Raw genomic sequence first — 26,720 nt, 5'->3', positions numbered from 1 at the left:
GAAGCAACCCTTAGCTGTTGCAGCCTTGCAGGCTGCACCCCATAGACTTGTGAAGTGCTGCAATATTTGCAGGTATTGGAATTTGAGAAAGAGGCTTGATATGAGATAGGAAGCTGCCTTACACTGAAGCAAACCCTTTGTCCATCTAGTCTAGCTCGATAACGACAACCCAGTTATACTGAATCAGATCAATTGGTCCATCTAGTTCAGCAAAGTCCACCACACAATGTGACCCAATGATCATGCAGTCAAACTTCCACTTATAGATGAGAACATTCCAGGCTTCCTTCTCCCCTTTCCACCTTAGCAAGTACCATAAATACATTCTTACTACTTTTACACCAATCCAGTACTGAGCAAGTACCAGATAAAGTGGCTATCACTGATGAGCAACTCTCCTGCTCCCCAAAGCAGTAATTGTGTGTATTATAAACTCAGAATTATTCAGACAGAATAAGGAGTCCATTGAAATTCATGATTCTTGTTGCAAGTCAAATCCTCCTACTTACATTAAATAAGGAGGCTCTCCTATTATCTCCTCAGGCTCCCAAGAGCGATTAAATCCTGCCACCTCCAGAAGGCAATCTATTGTTAAAGCAATAGATCCATGCTGCTGGAGGGGTTCAGTGGGTGCCCCTGAGGTCCCACTACAGATGTGTGGCACAGGAAGTGATGTTGCTGGTGGGAGACCCTTAAATGGGTCATGATGGGGACAGACAGGGCTGGCCATAGATCTGCTAGATCAGGGTTTCCCAAACGTGGGTCTCCAGTTGTTTTTGGACTACAACTCCCATCATCCCTAGCTAGTAGGACTAGTGGTAAGGCATGATAGGAATTGTAGACCAAAATCAGCTGGAGACCCAAGTTTGAGAAACCCTATACTAGATCCTAGGTTGATCCACACGCTTTTGCTGCTAGCCTGGAAGCTCGTGCAGCAAAAAGGTAAACACAGCCTCTTCTGTCCTGGTCAGCAGAGTTGTGGATGCTGTGGTCCCTGGCCCCACTCAAGATTGCTCTGTCATTTGTGAATAATTCATATGTGAATAAGATATCTTTATTTTCATTCTCCCCTTGCGGGAACAACGAAATTACTCAGTTGCTACATCCACTCAGATAAAGCATTCCGCATAATCCAAAATTACAAAACCTAATTAAAAACAGTAAATATAAATCAAAATAACAAGTAAAATAAGATGACTTCAAAGTCCAGGCTTTCCATTTAAGGCCAAAATCGCTCTAGAGAAGAAACTGTTCCTGAGACAGCTCGTTCTTGCCTGCATTGTTCTATATCTCCGTCCCGATGGCAGGAGCTGAAACAAATGGTGACCAGGGTGCGTTGGATCTCTTGATATGTCTAGTGCTTTTCTATGGCACCTGGTGGTATAGATTTGTTCTAAGGTGGTGAGTGAGCAGCCAATAATGCTCTCTGCTGTTTTAATAATTCTACACAGCCCTGCTCTGTCCTGAGAAGTACAGCTTCCGTACCACACACATAAACCGTACGTGAGCACGCTCTGTATGGCACAGTGATAGAAGGCAAGCAGCAGCTTTTGTGGAAGATGGTTTTTCCTTAAAATTCTCAAAAAAATACAGTCTCTATAATGTGTTGTTGTTGCTCCTATTGGCAGAAGAAGTAATGCCAAGAGAAGGAAGGCTACTCATTTCTAAGACTGAGCCTTCTTAATCATATACCCAAAACTGCAGTGTCTCCATTATTGGATTAGTAGCAAATAAATGAAAGAAAGAAATGAAATAGTAAGCAGTAAAGTGGAAGCTCTGAGAGTGGGCACCAACATATGCTTCTTCAGAATTGTCAAGCCTTCCGTTGCCATGGTAGCAGGTTCCTAAAGAAACCTTACCACAGGAATGGTCCAAAAGAAAAGCCTTGAGAATTAAATAGGCAGGTCTTTTCTTTCAAAAAGCTAATTTGCAAAACAGCCCCTTTTCTAATGATCATACACAAAATTAGTGTCTCTGGGGAAAATATACCCACATGGGTCTAAGATCAATGGATTATTTTTATACCAGCAATAGGGGAGAGGGAGTTTTCTTAGAGCTTTGTTTAAGCTAAAGGATGAATTACAGTTTAAGAATACCGATAGTAAAGAACCCATGCAGACACACTGCAGAATTCTTGCACTGCGGGAATACAAACTCCAATATTTATTTGCTGGATTATTTGCACTCGCTTTCTCTCTCACACACACAGAGCAAGAAATGTTTTAGCGGGTGAGTTAGGCAAGAAGCAATATATACTCAAGTTATAATTTCCTTTGCAGGGCTGAAAATAGTGATTGAAACTAACAGAAACAGCAGCCAAGTGTTGCATTGTATCGTTACCTCCTGTTGCTCAAGGTTCTGGCCAGCCAGCCACAACATACTCCAGGGTAGTTCAAAATGTAAGGGGCCCAAGGAGGTCAATTCACTCAGAGAGTTTTCCATTTTTCTTTTCCAAATGGCCCACTGTTCCAGGTTGTCACTTAGCATGTTCAGTGCTCCTTGGGCTGCTTGTGAGGAGGGAGTATTCCCTTTGTTTAGACCTCTACTCTACTGTGAGAGAATCTCTGCATTTCTTAGGCAACATTTCTACACCTAGGATTAAGCTCCACTGAACTAAATGGGGCATACTTCTGTATAGGACTGCAACGTTACATCCAGTTTGAGAAAAGGGGATCTGTAGAGTAATTCAAATAGTAAAAAGGAAACAAACCACAACAACCCAGTTTAGAGATGAGGTAAGTTTAATTCTCAGTACACTATTAATTAATGTGTCACATACATAGGGAGATTTCTTCCTGAGTTTTCCAATGCCTTAAAAAAACCATTAGCTATGGAGCACGTTAAAACTGTAAAAGCTTAAAGTACATTTAAAAAACCACAGTATATAATAATATAATTAATAACCTTCACTAATGGTACAATGTAAAAAAGACCTTAAGTGTAGCCATTCTTCATGTGCAGTCATAATAAAAAGCGTATAAATACATAACTTTTATTTAAAGGCAAAACGTGAAGATAGGCAGGCTGAGTTAGGATAACTGCGATTCAGATCCTTCCAGCATGTTGACTTTGTTCCATCTCCTGCTCCTTCAACATGAACACTTCTCTTTTAAAAGTTAGATTCTTCCCACTTTTCACAATTCACTGGCCTAAATTCTCAACAGCTACAAGCAAATTTAAATAATCTTCTTGATTAAAAAAACTACTTGAATTTCCTGAGGTGAACAGCCATAGCACTTCCAATAAAGCAAGGCTTCTTAAGATAATGAAGATGAAGTCACTAGCTTTGTGTTAAAATAGACTGTTGTGGGACCACAGGTGATTTTCAAACCACCAACTTAATCCTCAGTGGTATACTTAATTTAAAAAAACAATCTGATGTTACTTCCATCACTTATATTGCCACAAACCCACTCAAAAGCTCATTGCACTGGAGCCTGCAAGGCTTAACATGTTCCAAGCCTATTCCAAACAAAGTCTGTTATCTGAGACAATATGGGAAGGGTTGCAGGCAGAGCAACAGCTGAGTAAGAAGTCACAAGTGATCATGAGAAAATGTGCGCTACAAAAACGGCATATGCGAACCCTGCAGGCTCCCCTTCTCCAACTTCAATTATATATCTGTAAATAAATATGGAATGTATATTTCAACAGCAAGAACCCACCATGTCCGAAATTAAGGGCAGCCCCAATCTCAATGGTATATGTTTCTGCTTACAAAAAAAGACTGTTCACCAAAATTGCACTTAGAAATTACGTTGCTAACCAGGACCACTGTCCAAGCAAACAATTAAGTGCTCCTCAGGTGGTTGGAGATGGAGAAAACAATTCTGGAAAAATGCAAGATGGCGAAGTTTAAAATTAGAGCATGCTACAACACAAACCTCATTTGAAGCAAACAATTATGGGATTAGTTTAGCCAGCCAGGGGAAATATTTAAGCAAGGAGCTAGGAGAATACCTCATGACTCCCCAAATCAGGACCAGTCCAAATTATGGTCATGATGTGGGCACTGTGAAGGAAGCTCTTCCTTGCAGTGGCGCTGCACATAGCTTTGACATCACTGCTAACACCTGTCCAAACACACAAAGCAGACCGCACAAGCAGTGCACTGTCACGGTGCTACATGCCACTAGAGTGCACATATTTACAAGCTTTCAGACATTCCCAGTTCTGTGTAGACCACCACCATAAGAGGAAGCAGCTTTGCAGTGTTGCTCACACAGGGGCAGTAACATTTTGATCTTTTCGGTAGGGTCATAGTGAAAAGGTTCCTTGGGGAAATGGTTTATAAAGAATTGAGCCCTTTGCTTCAAGCAATTGCAAAAGTAGATCACCTGGAAATGTCAACAACGAAAGGCGTTACCAAGGATAGGAAGTATTTACACCCCGAGGGCTGATTTCAAAATTCATTTTTGGCAACAGTTTTTAAGATGTAACCTGTAACAGTGTCAAAATATTATTTTGATTTGAGGGTGGAAATGACCCAATTCTGATGATATTATCTCTGCATGAAATAAACATGCTTTGAACCTTCTGAATGTCACATGGGCAGACATCCAGGCAAGTAAAGGCCCCTAATAAGTTACAAGTACTACAGAAAGCAACCACCAAACACCATAAGGAGTTTGTACATTTAGCTCAAACTCAGAACTTATAGCAAAGAAAGCTAAAAAATGCAGATAAGCAAAGCTTCCTAAAGGATGGTCAGAATAATTATTTGGTGACTGCAGGTAGAGATCTGGTGTTGTGCAACTATTTTAAGCTCATTCAGGAGCCTGTGAACTCCAAGCCACATTTCCACTATTCACAGGGCTGGTGGCAGAGATTTATCTTCTGGTTACAGAACACTGTGTGCAAACATTGCCTTATGTGGTTTGTTATGTCAGTAACACAGCAGCAATGTCATTTAAGAACATCATATAACTCAACACATTCATTAAAAAATAAAAAAATAAAAAAATAAAAAATCCCAAGGAAATAGTCCCTTAAATCACTTCATCATAAACTTTGTTGGGAAAAAAAGTCTTTTTAAAACACTGGTGCACCCATGAGTTCTTTAAAATTACCATACAAAAGCTGACCCCCCCCCAACTCTGGCAAACAGGAAATGTACATCAAAGAGCTGCATGAGGGGCAGGCTGGAAGTCACTGCTTTTCGTGGCCTGAGCCATGGCTCTGCGTTTGGCAAGGCGGGATTTGGAGGGGGGAGAAAGCTTCAGGGAGCAGATGGCCTGAGTGATGCTCTCTTGCTCTTCACTGAGCTGGTTCTCGTGCTGGGAGAGCTGGCGGTTTAGGGCAATGGCCTCAGCTGCAAAGAGAGTCAGCTCTTTTGTGCTGCTGTTCCTGTAGGTGGGGAAGGAAAATTTCAGTTGAGACCTTAAAAGCTGTCAGAAAGGCACAGGTTGTCTCTTCATTGCCTCTCTTATACATAACTAAGTTAAGTTCTGTGATTAATTTCCAAATAAAGTAAGAACCACAAAAAGCCGTAGTCCTTCAGAATATGGAAGCCACGCGCTCTTGGCAAAGAGCTCTTCTGACTAATGCAGCCCACTGCTTCGTCCCTAAACTCCCCTGATTTGATTGGATCCACCCGGCAACCACCCTTTCATCTAGTTGTGTGAGATGCTCAGGAAAGGTTACCTTTGGAGAACCTGTGGTGTAGGCAGTCCTCTTTCAGAAGCATGCTGCACACAATGGAAATGATACAAGGTTAGTTGAGGATCCTTAGCAGAAAAAAAAATGGATCTTTACAGAGTTCACTATATGGAATGGCCATTTATAAACAGATTAAATTTCAGGTGAATTCGATAGTCAGATACAGGCAATGAGCATAGAAATAGAGAGATCACAAGAACAAAATACGTAAGACTTTGCATTTTGCCCATATCAACATAAGGAGAACCTGATTCTTCCTAAACTGAACCTAGAATTAGTCTCTCTCTAAAATCCCTGTTCAGGCTACGGTAGAGATATTGAGGATGCATGGAAATAATTTAGCCCTTTACAAGCACTACTAATGAAAATCGTGAGCCACATGGCTCTAGGCTCAACCACTATTCACTTTTATAGCCTAGTACAGGCATAGGCAACCTTGGCTCTCCAGATGTTTTGGAACTACAACTCCCATGATCCCTAGCTAGCAGGGCCAGTGGTCAGGGATCATGGGAGTTGTAGTTCTAAAACATCTGGAGAGCCAAGGTTGCCTATGCCTGGCCTAGTACATGACAAAGATATATCCTGTACAGAAACCTGTGCTTATTACTATCTATGTTACTTTATGAAACACCACGCATACAGATGCTTCTATAGAAATAAATGTTGTTGAAAGGCACCACTGTAACTTACACCTTGTACCCATGGATGCTGCAGAACCTGAGCAGCACTAAGCCTCTCCTTGGCATCCCGGACCAGTAACTTTGAGATGAGATCCTTAGCATCACTGGAAATATGAGACCAGTCCTTTTCAGGAAACTCATACTTGCCTTCCTGGATACTCTCAAACAGCTTGCTCTGGAATAAACACACATAAAGATAGATGATATATAGTTAGATAGATAGATAGATAGATAGATAGATAGATAGATAGATAGATGATAGATAGATAGATAGATAGATAGATAGATAGAGATTACATTGACAGAAGTTGACGACTTAAAACTTTCATTTCCAACCTTTTACAGAATGACCCAAGTCACCTTAAAATCGTTACAGCCCTATATTCCTGAGAGTTGGTGGAAGACTAGCATTGCTCGTCTTTATTAAATGAATCTATATCCCACTGCTTTGCGACAAAGGAGCTATAGGCAGCAAACAGTATTCACTAACGTAGCTTTAGAATGGAACTCTGCAGCTCTTGAAGGCAACAACATATAGCCCTTCTCCAATCAAATCACTTCTGAAGATGTGCAGGGGTGGAAATTGCTGCTACCTTCCCTCCACACGTGCCCAACATACTTATCTAGTTACCTGGCAAGTTTTGCAGACTTCTCCCCTGTCCCAGCCGCAGTCTGCACCACAGTTCCCCACAAAAGGCGGGTACCCGCTGAGCATGATATACAATATCACACCCAAGCTCCACAAATCACAGCGCTTGTCGTAGAATGTGGCTTCTTCTGTGAAGACTTCCACCACCTCGGGGGCCATGTACTCTGCAGAACCACACTAGCAAAGCACATATGAGAGAGTTAAGACAAAAACAAAACTCAAGCCAAATTAAAGTGACAGAAAAACTTCTGCTAACTGCCCCAGGTCTTTTGTTTTCAAAGGAGCATCTAAAGCAGGCATCCTCAAACTGTGGCCCTCCAGATGCTTTGGCCTACAACTCCCATGATCCCTAGCTAACAGGACCAGTGGTTGGGCAAGATGGGAATTGTAGTCCAAAACATCTGGAGGGCCGAAGTTTGGGGGTGCCTGATCTAAAGCATACTAGTCGATAGATGCTCCTGTGCTAGGTGGTTGCTGTTTTCAGACCATTTTAATACATTTTTTTCATGTTACCACATCAGATTATTATTTATCACAAAACCTCATGACTCTCTGAATATCTAACCTTTTCATACAAAGCTGGCAGAGTATAAGCCCAGCACAGGGAGTTCTTCTACTGATACTTTTGAATACAAAGTTGAGGAAATCCAAGGCAAGATAATGGCCAGGTGATAGGTGGATGCTAGGATAGTGGCCAGGAGGGAACTAGGTACTACTCAGGACTTACCCTGTTAACCACCTACTTTACCATAGATGCAGATGGTTAACAATCTGGAAATTCAACCTACTGCAAACCATTCACTCCAAGGCAGGCAGATGCAGACTCCAAAACACCAGGAACAAATCTGTAGTGCAAGTCTAATTCACACTCATAACACAATACCAAGCCAGCATGTTTAAAACCAATGATTTTCACTCATGGTAAATTTCACACTCCTTGCAAATAAGCATGAGATTGCTGGTTTGCCACCCACAACTCTGGCAATAAAATACCGAACAGTTGCTGGGCAACAGCAAGGCTTATGCAGAAGCAAATGATATCATGAAGGATTTTAATTTTTAGCTATTTCAGTAATTATTCATTAAAAATATTGCTTAACTTCCCTTTATAAACAGATTCCAGGGCAGTGTGCAAGTGTGTGAATACAATTATTTCACATCACATATAATATGTGGCATTTGAAAAAGGACAATTTTAGACTATTTCTGCACAGTAAGACATTGTTAATGTAGTGGCGTAACCCATTCTTAAACAGAGCATATATTTTCCACACATATACTATATTGCTGCAACGTAACAGCAGCAAGGAGGAATACAGATGTAGCCGCAATTCAATGCGCTGAATGAAAACAGGGAGGGAACAAGGGTGATAAATTTAACAGTTGTCACCAACAAGGATATCTGGAAGCAGGAAAAGAGCAAGAGGAGATCTGGAGTTCACACTAACTTTTTGCAATACTTTGGATTTGCAAATATGAAGTGTGCATATGTTTGCTTCCGCAATTCTACATTTTTTTCAGGTTTCCTGCTCCCTTAAATCATTCTTCCACTCATTCTTCTTTCACGCCCATTATGTCTGAAACAACCTCCCCAAACAGCTCTCTCTCTCTCTCTCTCTCTCTCTCTCTCTCTCTCTCTCTCTCTCTCTCTCTCTCTCTCTCTCTCTCTCTCTCTCTCTCTCTCTCTCTCTCTCTCTCTCTCCACTGATTCTGTGAAGCCGTAAGCTGAAATGTAATTGAATGCATATTCACTACTCCACTCCCCATGTTTACCCACATTTATAACTTTCTCCCTTTGCCTCTGTTTTATCCCATATCAGACTTTAGATTGCAAGTTCCCCAAGGCGTTTATTTTTGTTAAGACATTGGTGGTGCTATATTAACACATATATTATTTAATACTAACGAAGTTAATGCCTTTCAGATCAAACACGTTCATTTTGCAGCTGGTTCTCTTAAACCCTTCAAATCAATATTCCCCTAAAAGGATGGTGAAATGTTAGCATTATCAATATAATATTAATGATTGGATAGCTTGCCTCCAGTAAAACAGTGTTATGCTGTAGCAGAAACTTCCCACATGCCCATGCAATTAAATACAGCCCTGAGCGTTGGCTTGAGGAAGAGTCATAGTCTCTCTCTCTCGCTCGCTTTTTTTTTTTTACTCTTATTTAGCGAAGAGGAAAATACGCACACAAATGGGATCCTTGTCCAGGGCCAAACACAGCTCTGCAAACATGAAACAAACACTGAACAAATTCTTTGCCCAAGGCAGTTCCCTGTAATCTTGACAAGGGGATAAAAACACCACCTCCAGCACTCACAAGTCCACAAGAGAGCAAGCAACCTGGGAGTGGTACTTGGGTTTCAAGTAGTCCGCCAGCTCCCCTTTGCTGACCCAGACGTAGTCCACTTTCTCACTGGCCAAAGGCAAGTGGCTGCCTTGCAGGTGGGCCTTGAAGAAGACGACCTTGGCTCCCGTGCCGCCTTCTGTCTGGGCCGCCTTGGGGAACTTGTACGGTACTTGTAAAAGCCACATGGCGCATTGCCTAGGAACTTGGCCTCCGTGTGGGTTCCTGAGAGAGGCGCCAAGGCCCGTTCTGCTGTGGATCGCAGAGTCTCCCCTTCTTGCCACTCTGTTTGAGGTAAGAGCCAAATGTCTTGGTCACCAAGCTTTTGCTTAACCAGGAGCTAAAGGTTCTGGTCTAACTTCCTGTTCAAAGATGTCCGGTCATTTTTCTTGTTCTCTGTTATCCGTGGGGCAGGATTGAACTTCCAGAATTTCTGTTCCCACAAGTCTTCCACATCTTGAAACAGCACAATCTCCTGCCCAGTGTCATCATCATCTCCCCGTCCGTCCGTCCCCAGACGCTCCTCCTCTGCAAAGCGGTCAATTTCGTGGTCTGAATAGAGGCTTTTCTCCATCTCCACCTGCTGCAGCCGCTCCATCATTTATTTCTCCTCCGGACTCATCTCCTGACTGACTCTGGGCGGCCTTTGCAAGCAAAGCACTCTGAAAAGCCTCCATTTCGGCCTGGCTGCTGCAGAGCCGCCAGAAAGCCCCCTCCAACAAGCACGGATCGGCCAGTTCGCCGCAGGCCCGCTCAGCCGCACCCTGGCTAAGGGTGCCACCATGTTTTCGAGTCATAGTCTCCATGGTACAGCACATGGGTTACATATGCAAAGTTTGATCCCTGCCAACACCAGGTGAGACTGCAAAAAAGTCTCTACCCTGAATTCTGTAGAACTACTGCCAGTGAGTGCAGACCAGGGATAGCCAACACGGTGCCTTCCAGATGTTATTGAACTACAATTCCCATGAGCCTTGGCCACCACGACTAAAGATCAAGTATGATGGATGTTGTAGTCCAACAGCATCTGGAGGGGCACCCTTGTTGACTACTTCTTGTGAGGGCAAGACTGAGCTAGACAGGCCAAAAGTCTGACTTGGTCTAATGTAGCATCCTATTCTCCTATGCAGCATTTAAGTCCTTCTCCACAATGTATCATTTCTGCATGCTGCCAGCCACATACGCCAGTCTTGTGACCCAGAGGCCCTCACACAAATGGCTGGGTGGCAGTTCGGTCCCATAAACTGGAAGCAGATCTCATGAATGTGATGTTACATTTCTTTGCAGAGATAGGAGGGAGAGGGAGAGAGGAAACCGTATAAGACACCTCTCAAGTACCTCTTTTGAAGCCCGGACTTTGTGCAAAATCTTACATCCTGTAACTAGGGCTGGAGTACTATAAAAAGGGTAAAGGGACCCCTGACCGTTAGGTCCAGTCACAGACGACTCTGGGGTTGCGGCGCTCATCTCGCTTTACTCGCTGAGGGAGCCAGCGTACAGTTTCCGGATCATGTGGCCAGCATGACTAAGCCGCTTCTGGCGAACCAGAGCAGCACACAGAAACACCGTTTACCTTCCCGCTGTAGTGGTACCTATTTATCTACTTGCACTTTGACGTGCTTTCGAACGGCTAGGTTGGCAGGAGCTGTGACCAAGCAACGGGAGCTCACCCCGTCGCGGGGATTCAAACCGCCGACCTTCTGATCGGCAAGCCCTAGGCTCTGTGGATTAGATCACAGCACCACCCGCGTATGGAGCACCATTACTATGTAGGAAATTGTCTCCTTTAGCTGCAAAAATTGAGTATGCAGATTTGAAGGTTGGATGAGGTCTGCTATACACACTTCACATAACTTAAGAACAATTGCCCTGCAAAAGACTAGTTTACTTTGAGTGTCCTTTTAAAAAAAATCAATATGAAGTTGTCAGGGCACCAACTGCTTGATATCTGCAAGAGACTGGAGTACATTCAACCAACATGCCTGAAATTCCACCTTTGGCAATGCTGCTAAACTGCAACTTGATTACCATGCACATTTGTGCAACTTTGGGGTACAAAAGATTAAGTTTCATAGATAAGATGCCCATCCTTATCCCTTCATTTCAAGAGTACAGCTAATAGAAGAACAACATAGTAGTCTACATACTGGAGTGGTCAACTCAGGAGTTGTGATTGGAGTACATGCGCTGTTGAGTTTCACCCCACTTCCAAGGTCAAAGTCACAAATTCTCACTGGCGACACCTGAAAGGAGGGAAGGAGAAAAACCAGAAATTAACTCACTCAACCCTGAAATCCACCTAACAACAACCAAAAGAGTATCACAAAAGAATGATGTACCTTACTGGGAGATTCGCACAATATGTTTTCAGGTTTTAGGTCTCGGTGAGCAATACCTAACATATAAAACAAGAAGGAATGAGTTGTGTCAAACTGAAAAGAAAAGAGCGGTATTTGCTTCTTGGTGTTAACATACAGGCTGAAGCTGTAATCAAGCAGGCTGCAAGCTGCATTTTTTGCCAAACCAGGATACTAGGGTACAGTCAACCAGGTTGAGCAGCCCTAAATGGCCACAGTCACATGGGGATGGAGCCCATGCCATGCCTCCTTCCCCTGCCAGCACTGATCATATTTCTGAGAGGGGCAGTGCCAATGTAAGATGAGGACATGGCATCATCTCCTTCCATATGACCACAGGCTTCTGACATTTCCAAGCAGCATGGAAAAGAGTCATGCTGCAGCAATTTTCATGACACTAAATTAAACAGAAAGGGGCTTTGCTGGGAGGCTTGAACCCTCCACAGGAAATCCTCATATTGTGTCAGGTATGTAGCACTGTTTAAGAAAAATATGTACTGGAAAAAAAGTTTATTTTGGAACTTTCTGCACAACACTAATACAGAGTCTTACAATTAAAAAGCAGCAAGGAAAAACCCACAAGCATTCTACTGCAGCAAGGTGATGAAAAACAAGCCTCTCTCACCTTCTGAGATTTCTGTAATTTTAAACAGCAAAATGATTAGGTGCTGAACTGTAGCAATTGCTTCAGTTTCCTGTTTAATATTGTGTGTGCTGTTGTTTAATAAAAATGTTAATAGTACACAGTGGAACCATAAACTAAATGACAAAAATCAAGAGATATGGCTGTAGATGATTCCAGAAACATGTATTCCCACTGCGTAGCTTCTTTCCCAAAACATAATTTTAACAGCTCTGCGTGTAAAGTCTTTTGCAGGGCATCGCTGCTCTTGGCATCTCTCTCCTCCAGTGAGCAGCAAGCTCCATGGACAGTTTAAAACAAAGCAAGCCACAGAATTCCCGATCAGCAAGCATTCATACTATTCCTAGTTCACTATTTGGTTTATATAAAATATTTACACCCTACATCTTCCACTGAAATCACAGCCTCCATGTGGCTTAGTATCGATTTAAGAATAAAACCACAAATCATTGAACAGCACCATAAAATATTGAAATGTAATCTTTTTAACCTGCTATCTCTACATGCTGAAAGAAGTGGAGAAGCATGCCTGGAACAGTGAATTCCATACTCTGAATGCTCCTAATGAGAAAATCCAATCCAGCATTCACATTCTCCATACAGCAGAGGTATGGTAGAGAGCCTCTTTTAATGACCTCAGGGTGCAATTATGTACACAACCACTCAAATATCCAAATCTAAAACCCTTTAGGGCAATGACCTGTGCTTCCTCCCTGCTACCCTGGATGTTGTTAAGACTCCTATTGGTGCAATACTTTAATAGGACTGAGCTCCCAATAACATTTTGTTTCAACTGAAATTTCTGGACCCATTTGAAAGGCAAACCCAAAAAGAGTGTGTCTAATTTCAAAGCAACCAACGAATGTGTAACTGTGGCAAGATCAGCCTTCTCTAGGAAAAGCTGCAGTTGAAGATGAGCAGAAGTGCCCCTGGTTGCAGCCACCTGCCTGTCTAGTTCACAAAAGCTTACGTCACATGGAATCTGTTAGTCTTTAAGGTACCCTAAGACTTTTTGCTCTTTTTGCAGACTAAACACAGTTCCCTCGAACACCTAGAACATGTCAAACCCTTTCTTCCAGATTGACTTCACAGTATTTCCACCTCCAACTCATCTGGTTGGAGTTTCAATTTGCTGGATAACATAAGAGCATAAGAAGAGATGCCAAAGGGGCATCTAGTCCAACATTCTGTTCTCACAGTGGACAACAAGATGCCTGTGGGAAGGCTGCAACCAAGACACAGGGGAAACAGCCCTCTCCTGTTCATGACCCCAGCAACTGGGACTCAGAGGCACACTGCCTCCAATTCTGGAGGTTGTACAGAGCCACTGGAAGTCTTATCCTTCATGAACTTGTCCAATCCCCTTCCAAAGCTGCCTGAATCAGTGGCTATCACGGCATCCTGTGGTAGCTAATTCCACAGTTTAATTGTGTGCGGTGTGAAATACTTCCTTTTGTCTCCAACATTCAGCTTCCTTGGGTGACCCCAGGATCTTATGAGACAGAGAAAAACAACTCTCTGCCCACTTTCTTCACATCATACCTGATCTTATGCATATCATGTCTCCCCCATACTCAACTTTTTTTCTAAATGATAATGCACTAAACATTGTAATATTTCCTTATAGGTGTGTTGCTCAAACCCTCTTGGCTGCCCTCTCCTGAACCCTTTCCAGCTCTACAATATTCATTCAGAACTATACAAAGCACTCCAAGTGGGTTCACCACAGGTTCACATAATATAATATAGTACTGGCAGCTTTATTTTCAATCCATTTCCTAATGGTCCCTCTAACATAGAATTCTCTGTTTTCACAGCTGCCACACACTGTACCAGCATTGTCACCGAGTCATTCACCGCGACCTCGGAACTCCTTCCTGGTTGTCACCGCCAAGTTAAACCCTCTGTGATGTTTATTTTTTTTTAAAAAAAATATTTTTATTAATTTTCCAATTAAAACCAATTATATCACATTCAATATTTCAAATTATACACATATATATATCAATCAAACCGAATGTTATGCCAAATCATCTGAATAATTTATTTTTGGGTTCCCATGCTTCAAGAAATTGGGAATTCCTCGCAACTGTCCACTGCCGTCTTATTTCTAAAGTTCAAATCGTCCTCCAAGCTCATAATATTCCAAATCTTCCCCTTACAGTCACATAGGTGTTTTCCACTTTCATCCGATTGTTCCAGCTGCTGAGATAAATATCAAACGAAGTTTCACAGATGTTCTTTCTCCTGTGTGAGTTAATCAGTCCAGCCTCCCCATAAATCTTCTTAGTGGAGCTCCCTGTTGCGACGAAGTAGCAGCGCCATCTTGAAAGGCTCAAATCACTTTCATTTTCTCTCATAGCCATGAAGATTTACGATTTATTTATCTTTATAGAATTTACAGCTTTTTCAGGCAGGAGACCCAAACATCCAACCATGAACTCTTGGTAAATTAATGGATCTCCTTGCCCTATAGCTGAACTTAGCTTCAGGTCGCTGCTCCAATTTAAAGTGCGTCACAGCTCATAAATCCTCCGAACGCGTCCAGAGCTCCTTCCGTCTGACTAGGGGGGGGCTTTTCTCATCGGCAACTTCACATCTTTAAGAAATATGCTCAGTAACAACAGCTATAAAGTTCAACTCACACAGTCTTTTGCTTCTCTTTCACTCCAAACAAGCCAGGACATCGCGTCCGGGAAGGTACGAGGCAACAATATGAAGAAAAAATAAAAACTTGCTTCCCTTATCGCTCCGTCCCCATCAATCCTTCTTCCAGATGCCGTACATTCTTTGACTCCTCTCACTCAGCAGCTTAAAATTCTCAGCAGTAAACAGCGCTTCTTCCCCTCCTTCTGAAGTATGTCCATAGATTTAAGCCTAATTATCTTCTTTAACCATGGAAATCCCCGCCATGCAGATTAGCGTCCGGGAGTCCTGGCCGTCGTAAGTGCTCAGCCCAAGCTCCCCCCACTCCAAAAACAGTCGGAGTGGGTCTGGGGGCATCGCGGGCCAGCGGCCCCTCTCCGTAACCCCCGGAGAGGGTAGGGGGTTGCCATTTACTCCCCTAGCAACCGCCAAATTCCTTACGAAGGTCAGAGAGATGGAAAACAGGTCCGCCATTCCTGCAGGCGGAAACCGGACCAAACCCTCTGTGATGTTTAGGTCAGGCCAGAGCATTTAAAGATACCATGCACTGATTTAGGACTGCCACTGCTCCCCTGGAGTCAAAAAGAAAGGAGAGCTATGTCATCAACATTCTGAGGATAGCACACACACACACACACCACTGCCAAAATGCCAGATGACCTCTTACTGGTTTCAGATAGAAGCTAATAATACTAATTTATTTTGCGTAGGCAGGCAGGCATCCCCCTCTATATACTTCAAGAAATAAAGGATGTCCCCATAGCCCTGTTACACCTCATTAAGTCATTACCAACGATTATTCAGTGCAGATTATATCCAATAGCTTCATCTTCTGTTTTCACCTCAAGTCCACCCAACTTGTGTTTGACTCCAAGCTTCGGTCCTTAACCACTCTAAACAAAACGTCTCTGCTTCAGTATTTGTTTTCACTCTCTCCATCTCAAGGCAAGCTATTCAACTCAGCAAAGCTATTTCCACAAATCAATTTCTCTAGCAGACTAGTCATTCAAGCCCCTCCAATTCTAAGCCCTCAAATGGAATTCTGCCACCTTCAAAGCACACTGGTAAGTTGTTGCTAGGGTGGTACCGGAAAATAACATACCTAAGTAGTTACATCAGTTTTTAATCAAATAATGAGGAAGAAAACTCTCTCGATCTTTCTTTTAGCCTTTACTTGGCTTTTACTTTTAATTTAGCATAAAAAGAATATTCTGGAGATCTAAAAGAGCAAAACAAACATTTCTGCCACGAATGTCTGAATGGAGATGGTTTCTCACACCAGTTTCTCTGAAATTAAACTGCTTGCCTGGAAATTAACAGCGGCTCATTTGTGAAATGTGCAGAACCAATTTTGGGTGCCGCTCTGCCCATGCCTGGGCACCGGAAATCAGGCAGCGCCAGCACCGGAAGTTGCTTCTACACGTCTGGACATGCATAGAAGCGACTTCCGGTGCCGCACCGCTGCTGATCCCTTATTTTTCAATCCGGGAGTTGACAGCTATGCAAATGAACATGGCAGGTCCTCTGCCACTCCAGAACCAGATGTATATAGCTTACATTTATCCCTAAACCCTTGGTACCTGCTCTCAGGAACATTCATAGTAATGAACTGGAGCCTTAAACTTTTAAAAGCCTATTGCAAAAAAGCAGTTAGCTTGCAGACGTATTTATCAACCTTCATTTGCCCATTATCCCCAACTCAAAAGCTTGATCAAACAACCAGCTTCCTTCATAAAGCCCAAACCTATTTGGCTACCAGACACAATAGTTACCTTCTAGTGCAGCATGAATACTAGTCATCATCTCCAAATACCAGTAGGCTTTTGCAAATGACATGTACCCTGAATCACCGTGTCAACCAATTCTTGCTAATCACAGACCCTGTGGCACGAAGCCAACAGCAGTAGCTCCAGTGCTAGTTGGCATGTCACATGTGTGTGGGGTGGGAGTAAATCACAGAAATGCCCTGCTTTTCATGCTGATCTTGTATTTATGTTAGCAGACCTTGTCTGGCTTGAACACTGCTGGCTAATGAGCCTGTAAAATGGAGGAAACACGTTTTCACCTTTTGTGTGGAGGAAATCCAGAGCACAGGCGATGTCTCTCACCACCCTGCTGGCTTCTCTCTCATTAAAGTGTTTTTGCTTTTGTATGTGGGCCAGGATAGAACCTGTGGAGAAAAAGGCAAGCAGGTGCTTTGAAAAATGCAGTGTGACTTGAAAGCAAACTATGCTAGACTCAAAGCATCCAACAGACTCTGTACTGTAGTGTGAACACACATGTTAAGATTCAAGTTGAATAGCACGGTTCTCCTTTCAACATGAACAGGGCCAAAGGTAACTATGTATTTGCTTTTAGCAGCCAACAATTTCACAGCTCTATAATAGAGAACACACAGCTTGACCTATGCGTGATTTTTCAGGAGCAAATCCCAAATTCAATAGGACTTACTCCAAATCTAAGTGCATATACTACAGTGGCCTGTTGCCTCAAGATGTTGCTGGAGCACAATTCCTATCATCCTTGGGAGAGGGCCCGGCTGGAATTTAGGAAAAGCCCTCCCATGCATCAAAACCACTTGATGTGAAGTTCTTTATGATCCTTGTCGCAGCACAGAAGAAGCAGAATCCCCACCCCCTTTGTCTCTACCCCTCTGTCCATTTCCCAAAACCAAAGGCTCGACAAATCCTGAGCACGTTACTATCGTTTAACTGTTCTAGCTGCCAGAATGCACCAAACTCTTCTTATAAGAAGAAATCCAATCTGACTTTAGGCGTGTATCACCCTGGTACGTGTGCACCGTAAGAAGAAACCCAACTTTTCCTAGAAGTGCTTTGCAGGGTGAAAAGGCCACCACCACATCCGCAGCCAGGGTTGGCTCAAGACATTGTGCCACAGTGGACAGAACACCCCCACCCCACCCTGCTGTCTCTCTGCCCCCACGCTGATGTCAGCCCCAACACCACACCTGTACCCTCACCTGCAGCTGCACCTGCTCTGCCACCATGGCATGGCAGCAAGGGCACAGTAGCAGTGACGAGAGTAACAGGGCTGCGTTGGCAGCACAGGGGTGTTGGATCCGGCACCTGAAGCAAATGGCTGCACCCTGCCTCAAGCTGTGCACAGCAGCCAGGGTGAAGTTGTGGGGGTGGCATTCAGCAATTGGCACATCTCGGGAGAGCCAACTCAGGACCCAATGGATTCTGGTTTGGCTCAGCCCTGCCCTCACCTTCGAAAGCCCCACTTTGCGGTTTCTGATGTCTGCTACCAATGACACTTCTGTCTGCTTACATATTTGGTGGGTGGGTAAAGGGGGAGCTCTGTGTCCACAGTGATGCTGGCATCGCTCCCCAGGTGGCAGCAGGCCGACAGAGGCCAGCAGGGCTAGGAGGAAGGAATCCTCTTCCCAATGCATTCTCCCAAAGCCTGGCACAAAAAGGGCTTGGATTACCTCTGCCAAAGTGGCAGCGTTCAAGTAGAGGGAGGATACGATCCATAAAGTGATAAATCTAGTTATAGAATTTGCCAAAGCAATCCATTTTAAAAAATAATAATAATGTAGAATAGACTTCACTGAGTTTTGGAACATGCTAACTTCAGAGAGGCACAAGGCCAAGAGCTCCTACTTTTGTTCCTGCGATTTTGAAATTCATGCATTCAAGTTCTTTCCCCCTGCCTGTCCCCCACAAGTAAACACACATCTAATCAGCAAATAGCCTAAAAGAGTCTGGGTTTTTGAAGGCCTCTCCATTAGGCCCACCCAGTTCTGTGCACTTAACATCCTATCGGCTTTAATGGAAAGCAGGCAAAATGCCAACTGCTATCCATAAGCACAGAAAACCGTTTTCAGAGGTGATGTCGCAGACATTGAGTGTGAAACAAGCAGCTGGAGCCACCATCCAAAGAATCCAAGGACTAACCACCAGGACCAGTGACATTTTATGGACTTCCAGCTATTTGCAGAGGGGAAGCAATGGTTCATTAATTAATCTATTTTAATGGCTTAGTACAACAGCTTGCTCTAGTGCTCAAAAGCAATGTCTCCCTCCCCAGAGTGCCACATGATAATATTCAAATTTTCACTGTGAGTTGTGAGCACAATTTCCTGAATGATTTCAGGATCCTGCCAAGAAACATTCCAGACTTGAAGCTTCCTGGAATAGAGCATGGGCTTTTATTGATAGTTATTTGAAAACCAGTTTTACATCCAAGTTGTCCAATGACTAAACAGGGGGAAATACTAACTCATCATCATCATCATCATCCCTACTACTACTATTGAGAAGCTTGAGTCAATGTATATTGCAGTTAGAATTCTGAAACCATTTACACGTTCTTTTAATAGGTTTCCAGTTACATTAATACTAAGACTATGTGCTCATCCTCCCTTTAAAATAACTGCCCCCAAAGGTCACATGTGACAAACAGCTATGTAGATACTATCCAGCTTCAACATGTCAAAAAAAATTGAAGAGGTGCTTTAAAAAAAAAGATTATTAAAATTTGGGGGGAAATACAAAGATGAATGTCAGATATCTTTTAATCAAAACTAAAAAGCTAATCTTGATAAAAAAAACACACAAAGAGAGAGAGAGAGAGAGAGAGAGAGAGAGAGAGAGAGAGAGAGAGAGAGAGGAGAAGAAGAAGAAAAAGATGAAGGAAAAAGAAAAATGGAAGGAAAAAGAAAAGAGAAGCTCCAATTCTTCATCTGTCTGCTATATATAGAAAATTACTCAAGATAACACCCAGCAAATCCACTTTACATAAACCAACATTATCTTCAGTTCCCAAACCCAGATATTGTGAGTTCATTTTCTTTAATAAATGTTGACAATGATACCTCTGAAGAAGCATTTTTAAAAATAATTTCTACCCTAGCTTCTGATATGCAATCAAAAGAATTGTAGATAATAAAATACAAGATCTCCTTTACAAGCAAAGCAGTAATCAGAACATCCAAGAGCTCAAATTAGGATAATGTCCAATGGAATAAAACGGTCTTTACACATGCATGTGCCGAACACATCAGAATCCAGTCTTTTAAGATGCATTTTTACCTTGGCTTGTTTCTAATGCAGTGCTAAGTAATTATCCCATCGGCGCAAAGATTTCTGCTTGTGCCATGGGACTCCCCACCCCCACCCCACACATGTGCCCCACCATCCCCAAATCTACTCTGGAGCGTTGGGGGGGGATGCATAACATGTTTAGGGAGCACACAAGGGGAGGAGGAGGAGGAAGTCCCATTACACAAGCGGCAGTGATGGGACAGTTACGTAGAGCTGCACTAAATGCAAGCTCTGATGTAGGAGAAGCATGCATTCTCACAGGAAACGGATATCCCAAATCTCAATCCTGACCAGAAGATTAAAAAATCCACGTACATACATACCTCCATGCAGTTTTTCAAAGACAAGGTAGTATCTTGCATTATCTTCAAAAAATTCTATTAATTCCAAAATGTTCCTTTAAAAAAACAAAAAGGCGGTTGTATTAAATTTGTTGTTCTATAATAGAAGCCACAAAATTTATGGGGTACCCAACAAAAAAGTATCGTTGGGAAATTTGCTTAATATTTTGGTAGTGTTTTTTGCAAAACCTGTAGGAGTGCTCTAATCAACACAAAAACAGTGTAACTGTTCACATTTCCAAGTTTCACTAAGTGAACTACACTGTTTGGGGTTCAAAGCAATGTCACATCCAATATATAATTACACTAAAGATTTAAAACTCATAACTGTACGTATTGTTAAATGCTGCAACAATTACTTACTTGTTACCCTGACACTGATACAATGTCTCCACTTCCCGAAATACCCGACTACGACTATGCCCAGCGTTCTTCTCAATTATCTGTTATAAAATCAGAAGCCAGTTTTAAAAAACAACAACAGAAAAACATCATGCTGAGCAGCTACTGTTAGTATCTGTCACCTTTCAAAACAAAATATAGTAGTAGTAGTAGTAGTAGTAGTAATAATAATAATAATAATAATAATAATAATAATAATAATAATAAATAATTATTATTATTTATACCCCGCCCATCTGGCTGGGTTTCCCCAGCCACTCTGGGCGGCTTCCAACAAAATATTAAAACACAGTAGTCCATCAAACATTAAAAGCTTCCCAAAATAGGGCTGCCTTCAGATGTCTTCTAAAAGTCTGGTACTGTAGTTGTTGTTCTCTTTGACATCTGGTGGGAGGGCATTCCACAGGGTGGGTGCCACTACCGAGAAGGCCCTCTGCCTGGTTCCCTGTAACTTGGCTTCTCGCAGTGAGGGAACCGCCAGAAGGCCCTTGGCACTGGACCTCAGTGTCCGGGTAGAACAATGGGGGTGGATACGCTCCTTCAGGTATACTGGACCGAGGCCATGTCCATATAAATATTAGGCACCCTTTGCTTCATGTTTGATAACATAGATGTTTACTGGCATGATACAGATTTTGCATGTTCCACATCCACCAAGCCCCCATAATGCCCTGTTTCCATTTCAAGTTGTTACAATGGCTACCACTACAGGAAACGCTGCCAGCAGCAGGATGTAGCATACTGCACTTTTGCTGGGCACAGTGGGAAGATCCACAGCAGCAGAACACAGCCAAGAAACACCTCTGTCTCATCCTAAACCCTTCTAGCAGCACTGACTGGGAACTAGGATTGCTCTGCCCATCTCTCACTGAAAATCGACAAGACTTCTGCATTGGTAATTCTATTGCAACCCATCTCCCTTCTTGGGCCATGGCCAAAGGTTAAAGAATAAAATTAGTGACGCTGAATAAAGTTGTTCATATTTCAACATTTTTATTTCCCAACAAGAAATGAAGACAAGTAAATGAATACATTTAGAACCCTCTCAAAATCAAATTTTGACCTAGAAAGAGGAGCAGAGGAAGTGGGAGATAATCTCATGGGAGATAAGGCAATGGGCACAGTCCTGGCAGTCACAAACACTGCAGTCTCATGTGATATGCATGGCTGTAGATTTCAAAAGTAATGTGCCTATATTAGTGCAGATGTTTGGGATAAGACTTTCGGAATGATTATTTAATATTTAGTTAACATAGGACAGAAAACAAGCTTTATTTAAAACTGGAACTTGACCATTGTTTTCTCAAAGATTTGTAGATTGTTTTGGATGAGCATACACACTACAACCAGCTCTCGGTTTTTCCCTTGGTGAGCAGGTTTCTGTATTGTTTGGAAAACTAGCACAGCCTATTTGACCGGACAAAATAAATTTATTTTCACAATGGAAAATATGCCTCTCTGAAGCCACTTCCATCTGTTAATAATTTACTGGGATGAATCAGACAATTCCAATCCTCAAAACTATGGTCTAAAAAGAGGGGAAGAGTTTTGTTCTTGCATGCTCCCTCCTCACACACTCAGCTAAAAGACAATCTTCTTTGTTGACCAAACTATAGTTTTCCAGTTTAGATGCAACAATAGGGTTGCCAGACTCAATAGCGGACAGGACTTCTGTGCCTTTAATTGCCCTGCTCTCTTTTGAGTCTGGAAACCTTAAAGAGAAACCAGCAAACCCTTTGTTTAAGCAAAGGGTCTGCTGGTTTCTCTTTAAGGTTTCCAGACTCAAAAGAGAGCAGGGCAATTAAAGGCACAGAAGTCCTGTCCACTATTGAGTCTGGCAACCCTATGCAACAATGGCTTGATCAAGCTAGGACAATACTCATTAAACTAAACAAATTAAGCAAAATAGGAAGAGGTATTGCACAAGGACAGGACTCATTCACAATCCCCCATACTATGTGTAAATAGCCTGCACACAATAAAAGCATGAAAAGGCAACGGTTTGGAGAGTCGTTACTCTAGTCGCAACGCCTCCTCTGTGACACTATGGTTTGAAGAATCAGAAATCTAAGAACTAAATTCCATGATGTTAGCAATATCAATGATTTATGACAGAATACATTAGTACAGCAGCATCTGTGAAGAACATTTTCAGGCAGCGAAGACCTTAATGAATGAAAATAATATTGGAGTACTTTACTTACCTTAACTGCATATTCTTTCCCATTTTGCAAGCTAACCGCTCCCTGAACCTTGGCATATGATCCTTCACCAAGTAACTCTGCAGTGAGTTTGTACAGATCTGCCAAAGAATTCCGGTATACAGAAATCATTATTAGAAAACATTTTATGAACTGCATGTATAAACAACTGAGCTGATAACAACTACCCCTGATAACAAAGCAAGAACAGGTGCTCCCTTGCTAATTAACTGAGATGAAACAGCAGCTTTAGTTTTATGATCAATCTGTTCTCAGTTAGACAAAAGCAAAGGAGTGAAGTTGAGACCTTCTTACCATAAAAATATTAGACTATTCCCAGGAAGGCTGTTTTTCTATCTTATAAAAGAAACAGAATCAGATATAAGATAGAGATAAGATAAGTTAACTAATATAAGCCAAGATATTTCAAGATTGCTTTGAAACGGGGAGCAGGGTGTCTCCAGGGGGAATTTGACTCATTAGGGTAGTTTTGTGATAACATCTTACAGTAGCTACAGTGAGAACATCCTGCACCAAGAAAATAACTCCGTAAATGAAGGTGTTTAACAGATGGGACACAATCTAGAGTGCCCATTAAGCCTCAATGAATTCAACATGCTCAGTGCAGCCTAATCCAATGCACATTTATACAGAAATAAGCCCTGTAGAACCCAAGGGAACATACTCTCTCTCATACACATGTTCATAGGACTGCAGGCTCAAGTGATAACTGTTCCTTCTCACAAAATTGTTTTGAAATAATCCTATGACACCAGAAGAAAGACTACTCCCCATGAAATGAAACTATACAATCACAGTTAATTTCAACAGGTTGCTGCCTTTCAAAGAAAGCAAAGCGTAAAGAGGGAAGCGACACAACAAAACCACAAGAGCATAATGCAGCCCCCCACAAAAGGGGCTATAGAAATGCAGTGGCTCAAGCAGAGTTTTTGCTATGAAGCAAACAGCAACTCTGCAGCAACTGCTTAACTACTGTGAAAGATCAGGAGGAAACAAAAGGAATGCAGCACATGGGACCGACCTTCAAACCTTCCAGGGAAATGGTCTGTAGCTCTCGTTCTTTTTTTCTTTTTTCTTTTCCCATTGTCTGATATGGGAACAGGCTGGCTAATGACCATCTCTACATAGCAGAAGAAAGTTAGAGTTAACGTATGTATATGTGGAGGGAGATAATATGTCATTGTGCTCTTAAATATTCCAGTCTTCAGATTTTTTAAAAAATCATTCTGTGTTTGAGTCTTTAAAACCCAGCAATTTTTCGTTACACCAAAGGAACAATGCTGTTTTCCAAATCATAAAAAGCAAAGAAAAGCTAAGAAGTAGTTACAGAGAATCTACTCTGAAAAGCAGCACTGTCTTTTTCTACTATGGCAATTAGATTATGTACCAGGCTGGCTCAGCAGAACCACCAATGCTGTTTTAAGAGTGCCCAGTTGCAGGGTCTCCAAACTGCAGGTTGCTCGTCTGTTCTTAATAGGAGCAGTATTATTTCTTCACCATTTCAATTTTCAAAACTAAAGTAGAACCATCTTTGTTATGCTTGGAACAAAACAATAAGGGTAGAGAGAAGAATGTTACAGGGTATTAACAAGGCAAGGAGGCAGCAGAATTCAGGCCAAATCTACTAACAAGAAATCACTATACTAGGCCATATCACACCTTACTGTAGTGCCCTGGCCTTTTCTTGGTTTAAACACCTTGGGCTGAATCCAGAGTTCTTGTGAGCAGAACCGACCACTGTGACTTGGGTTCAGAAATGTATAAGTGGTTGGAACAGAACTGGTGGGAAAGAATCTGTTCATCTTGATCCTGTCAACAGTGAGGCAACCACATGCTGCACTAATTGAAGCCTCGAAACAGCTTTCCAACAGCCCCATGTAAAGTGCATTGCAATGATTCAACCTTGCGGTTCCAGAGCATAGATAACTGCAGCCAAGTTATCCCTCTACATATAGGGCCATAGTTAGGTAACCAGCATAAGCTGATGGAAGGCACTCCATGCCACCAAGGCCACCTGTGCCTCAAGTGACAGCAATGGAGTTATTAGTATGAACACCTGTATTTGACCGAGTGTACTTTGGGGACAATTTGTTCCTGCAAAGATTTCTCCTTTTATAGCCTATGAACTGTAACAGATAAATATATTTCCAATATATATTTAAGCATAGTATAATCTTCGATCACCCTCACAAACACTGGCAGACTATTTAATCTTCATTTATTTGTAGAAAAACAGAGTAGCATAATTAAGCATTATTTGTATGCTTCCAAACAACAAATGCTCAAGGAAAATGCACCATCATGTATGGGCAGAAATGAAGAGAGACTAGAAGCAACAGTATCAGTCTGACGTCTCTGCTGCTTTTGCTAAGACTTCCAAATAAATCTATTCTACAGGGCTGCAATATTATCCTTTAAAAAACAACAAGTTTTTTTATCCCTCAGTTTTTTTATCACTCAGTGAGCCCTGAGTGCTCACTGAAAGGAGAGATTGTGAAGCTGAGGCTCCAATACTTTGACCACCTCATGAGAAGACTCCCTGGAAAAGACCCTGATGTTGGGAAAGATGGAGGGCACAAGGAGAAGGGGACGACAGGACGAGACGGTTGGACAGTGTTCTTGAAGCTACAAACATGAGTCTGACCAAACTGCGGGAGGCAGTGGAAGACAAAAGTGCCTGGCGTGCTCTGGTCCATGGGGTCACGAAGAGACTAAACGACTAAACAACAACTAATAGCCTCTGAATCTGTGATTACAATGCTACTGTGTTGTAGAAACCATGCTAGTGTCTAAAGGTTTCTATTTGCAGAAGGGGAGAGTACATTCCTGGAATGAACCAAACTATGTGGTACTGTGGGTTAAACCACAGAGCCTAGGGCTTGCCGATTAGACGGTTGGCGGTTCGAATCCCTGCGACGGGGTGAGCTCCCCTTATTCGGTCCCTGCTCCTGCCAACCTATCAGTTCGAAAGCACGTCAAAGTGCAAATAGATAAATAGGTACCGCTCCAGCGGGAAGGTAAACGGCATTTCTGTGTGCTGCTCTGGTTCACCAGAAGTGGCTTAATCATGCTGGCCACATGACCCGAAAGCTGTACGCCGGCTCCCTCGGCCAATAAAACGAGATGAGTGCCACAACCCCAGAGTCGTCCGTGACTGGACCTATTGGTCAGGGGTCCCCTTGCCTTTACCTTTGATGTAAATAAAATTAATAGAATCACAGAACTGTAGAGTTGGGAGGGATCCTGAGGGCCCTCTAATCCAACCCGCCGCAGTGCAGAAATCTCAGCCAGTTCATGACAGACAGACATCCAACCTCCGCTTTAAAGCCCCCAAGGAAGGAGAGTCCACCACTTCTTATGGGAGTCTGTTCCACTGTTGAACGGCTCTTACTGTCAGAAAGTTCCTCCTGATGTTTTGCCAGAACCTCCTTTCTTGTAACTTGAATCCATTGGTTATGGTCCTAGCCTCCAAGCCAGGAGAAAACAAGCTTGCTCCATCCTTCATGTGACAATCCTTTAGATATTTAAGGATGGCCATCGTATCTCTGCTAAGTCTCCTCTTTACCAGGTTAAACTTACCCAATTCCCTCAACTGTTAATGGATGAATTGTCATCCATCAACTCAACAGAAAACATTATCATGGTTCATTTTTTTGTTATTGTTTTATCCTTATGTCAACAGTAGCAAATTAAGACCTTATC

At 42.5% G+C, this 26,720-nt stretch overlaps 1 protein-coding gene and 1 pseudogene across 8 annotated transcripts in view; both read right to left on the bottom strand.

Moving 5' to 3' along the window:
• Positions 1-2,723: 2,723 nt before the first annotated feature.
• The window catches only part of MKNK1 (MAPK interacting serine/threonine kinase 1), a 39,387-nt gene continuing 15,390 nt past the window's right edge, over positions 2,724-26,720 (bottom strand). For 5 of the 8 annotated variants that reach the window (XM_035122508.3, XM_035122514.3, XM_035122506.3 and 2 more), the window contains 11 exons: positions 24,040-24,138; positions 23,001-23,098; positions 20,758-20,837; positions 20,377-20,450; positions 17,050-17,154; positions 11,678-11,733; positions 11,486-11,581; positions 6,970-7,164; positions 6,349-6,513; positions 5,644-5,687; positions 2,724-5,346 (listed from right to left, as the gene is read on the bottom strand). In XM_035122508.3, the coding sequence (XP_034978399.3) occupies positions 5,118-5,346; positions 5,644-5,687; positions 6,349-6,513; positions 6,970-7,164; positions 11,486-11,581; positions 11,678-11,733; positions 17,050-17,154; positions 20,377-20,450; positions 20,758-20,837; positions 23,001-23,098; positions 24,040-24,136 (1,239 nt within the window). In that variant the 5' untranslated portion in view covers positions 24,137-24,138 and the 3' untranslated portion in view covers positions 2,724-5,117. The remainder of the gene's footprint in view (positions 5,347-5,643; positions 5,688-6,348; positions 6,514-6,969; positions 7,165-11,485; positions 11,582-11,677; positions 11,734-17,049; positions 17,155-20,376; positions 20,451-20,757; positions 20,838-23,000; positions 23,099-24,039; positions 24,139-26,720) is intronic. The other 3 variants (XM_060276926.2, XM_088674094.1, XM_088674095.1) reach the window with 1 other exon arrangement.
• Positions 9,120-10,260, bottom strand: LOC148685051 (large ribosomal subunit protein mL46 pseudogene; annotated as a pseudogene).

This window comes from Zootoca vivipara, chromosome 7 (genome assembly GCF_965207765.1).
Source record: "Zootoca vivipara chromosome 7, rZooViv2.hap1.1, whole genome shotgun sequence".
Lineage (NCBI taxonomy): Eukaryota > Metazoa > Chordata > Lepidosauria > Squamata > Lacertidae > Zootoca > Zootoca vivipara.
The sequence above is the reverse complement of the archived record's forward strand: the minus strand, read 5'-3'. Positions and strand labels throughout refer to the sequence as shown.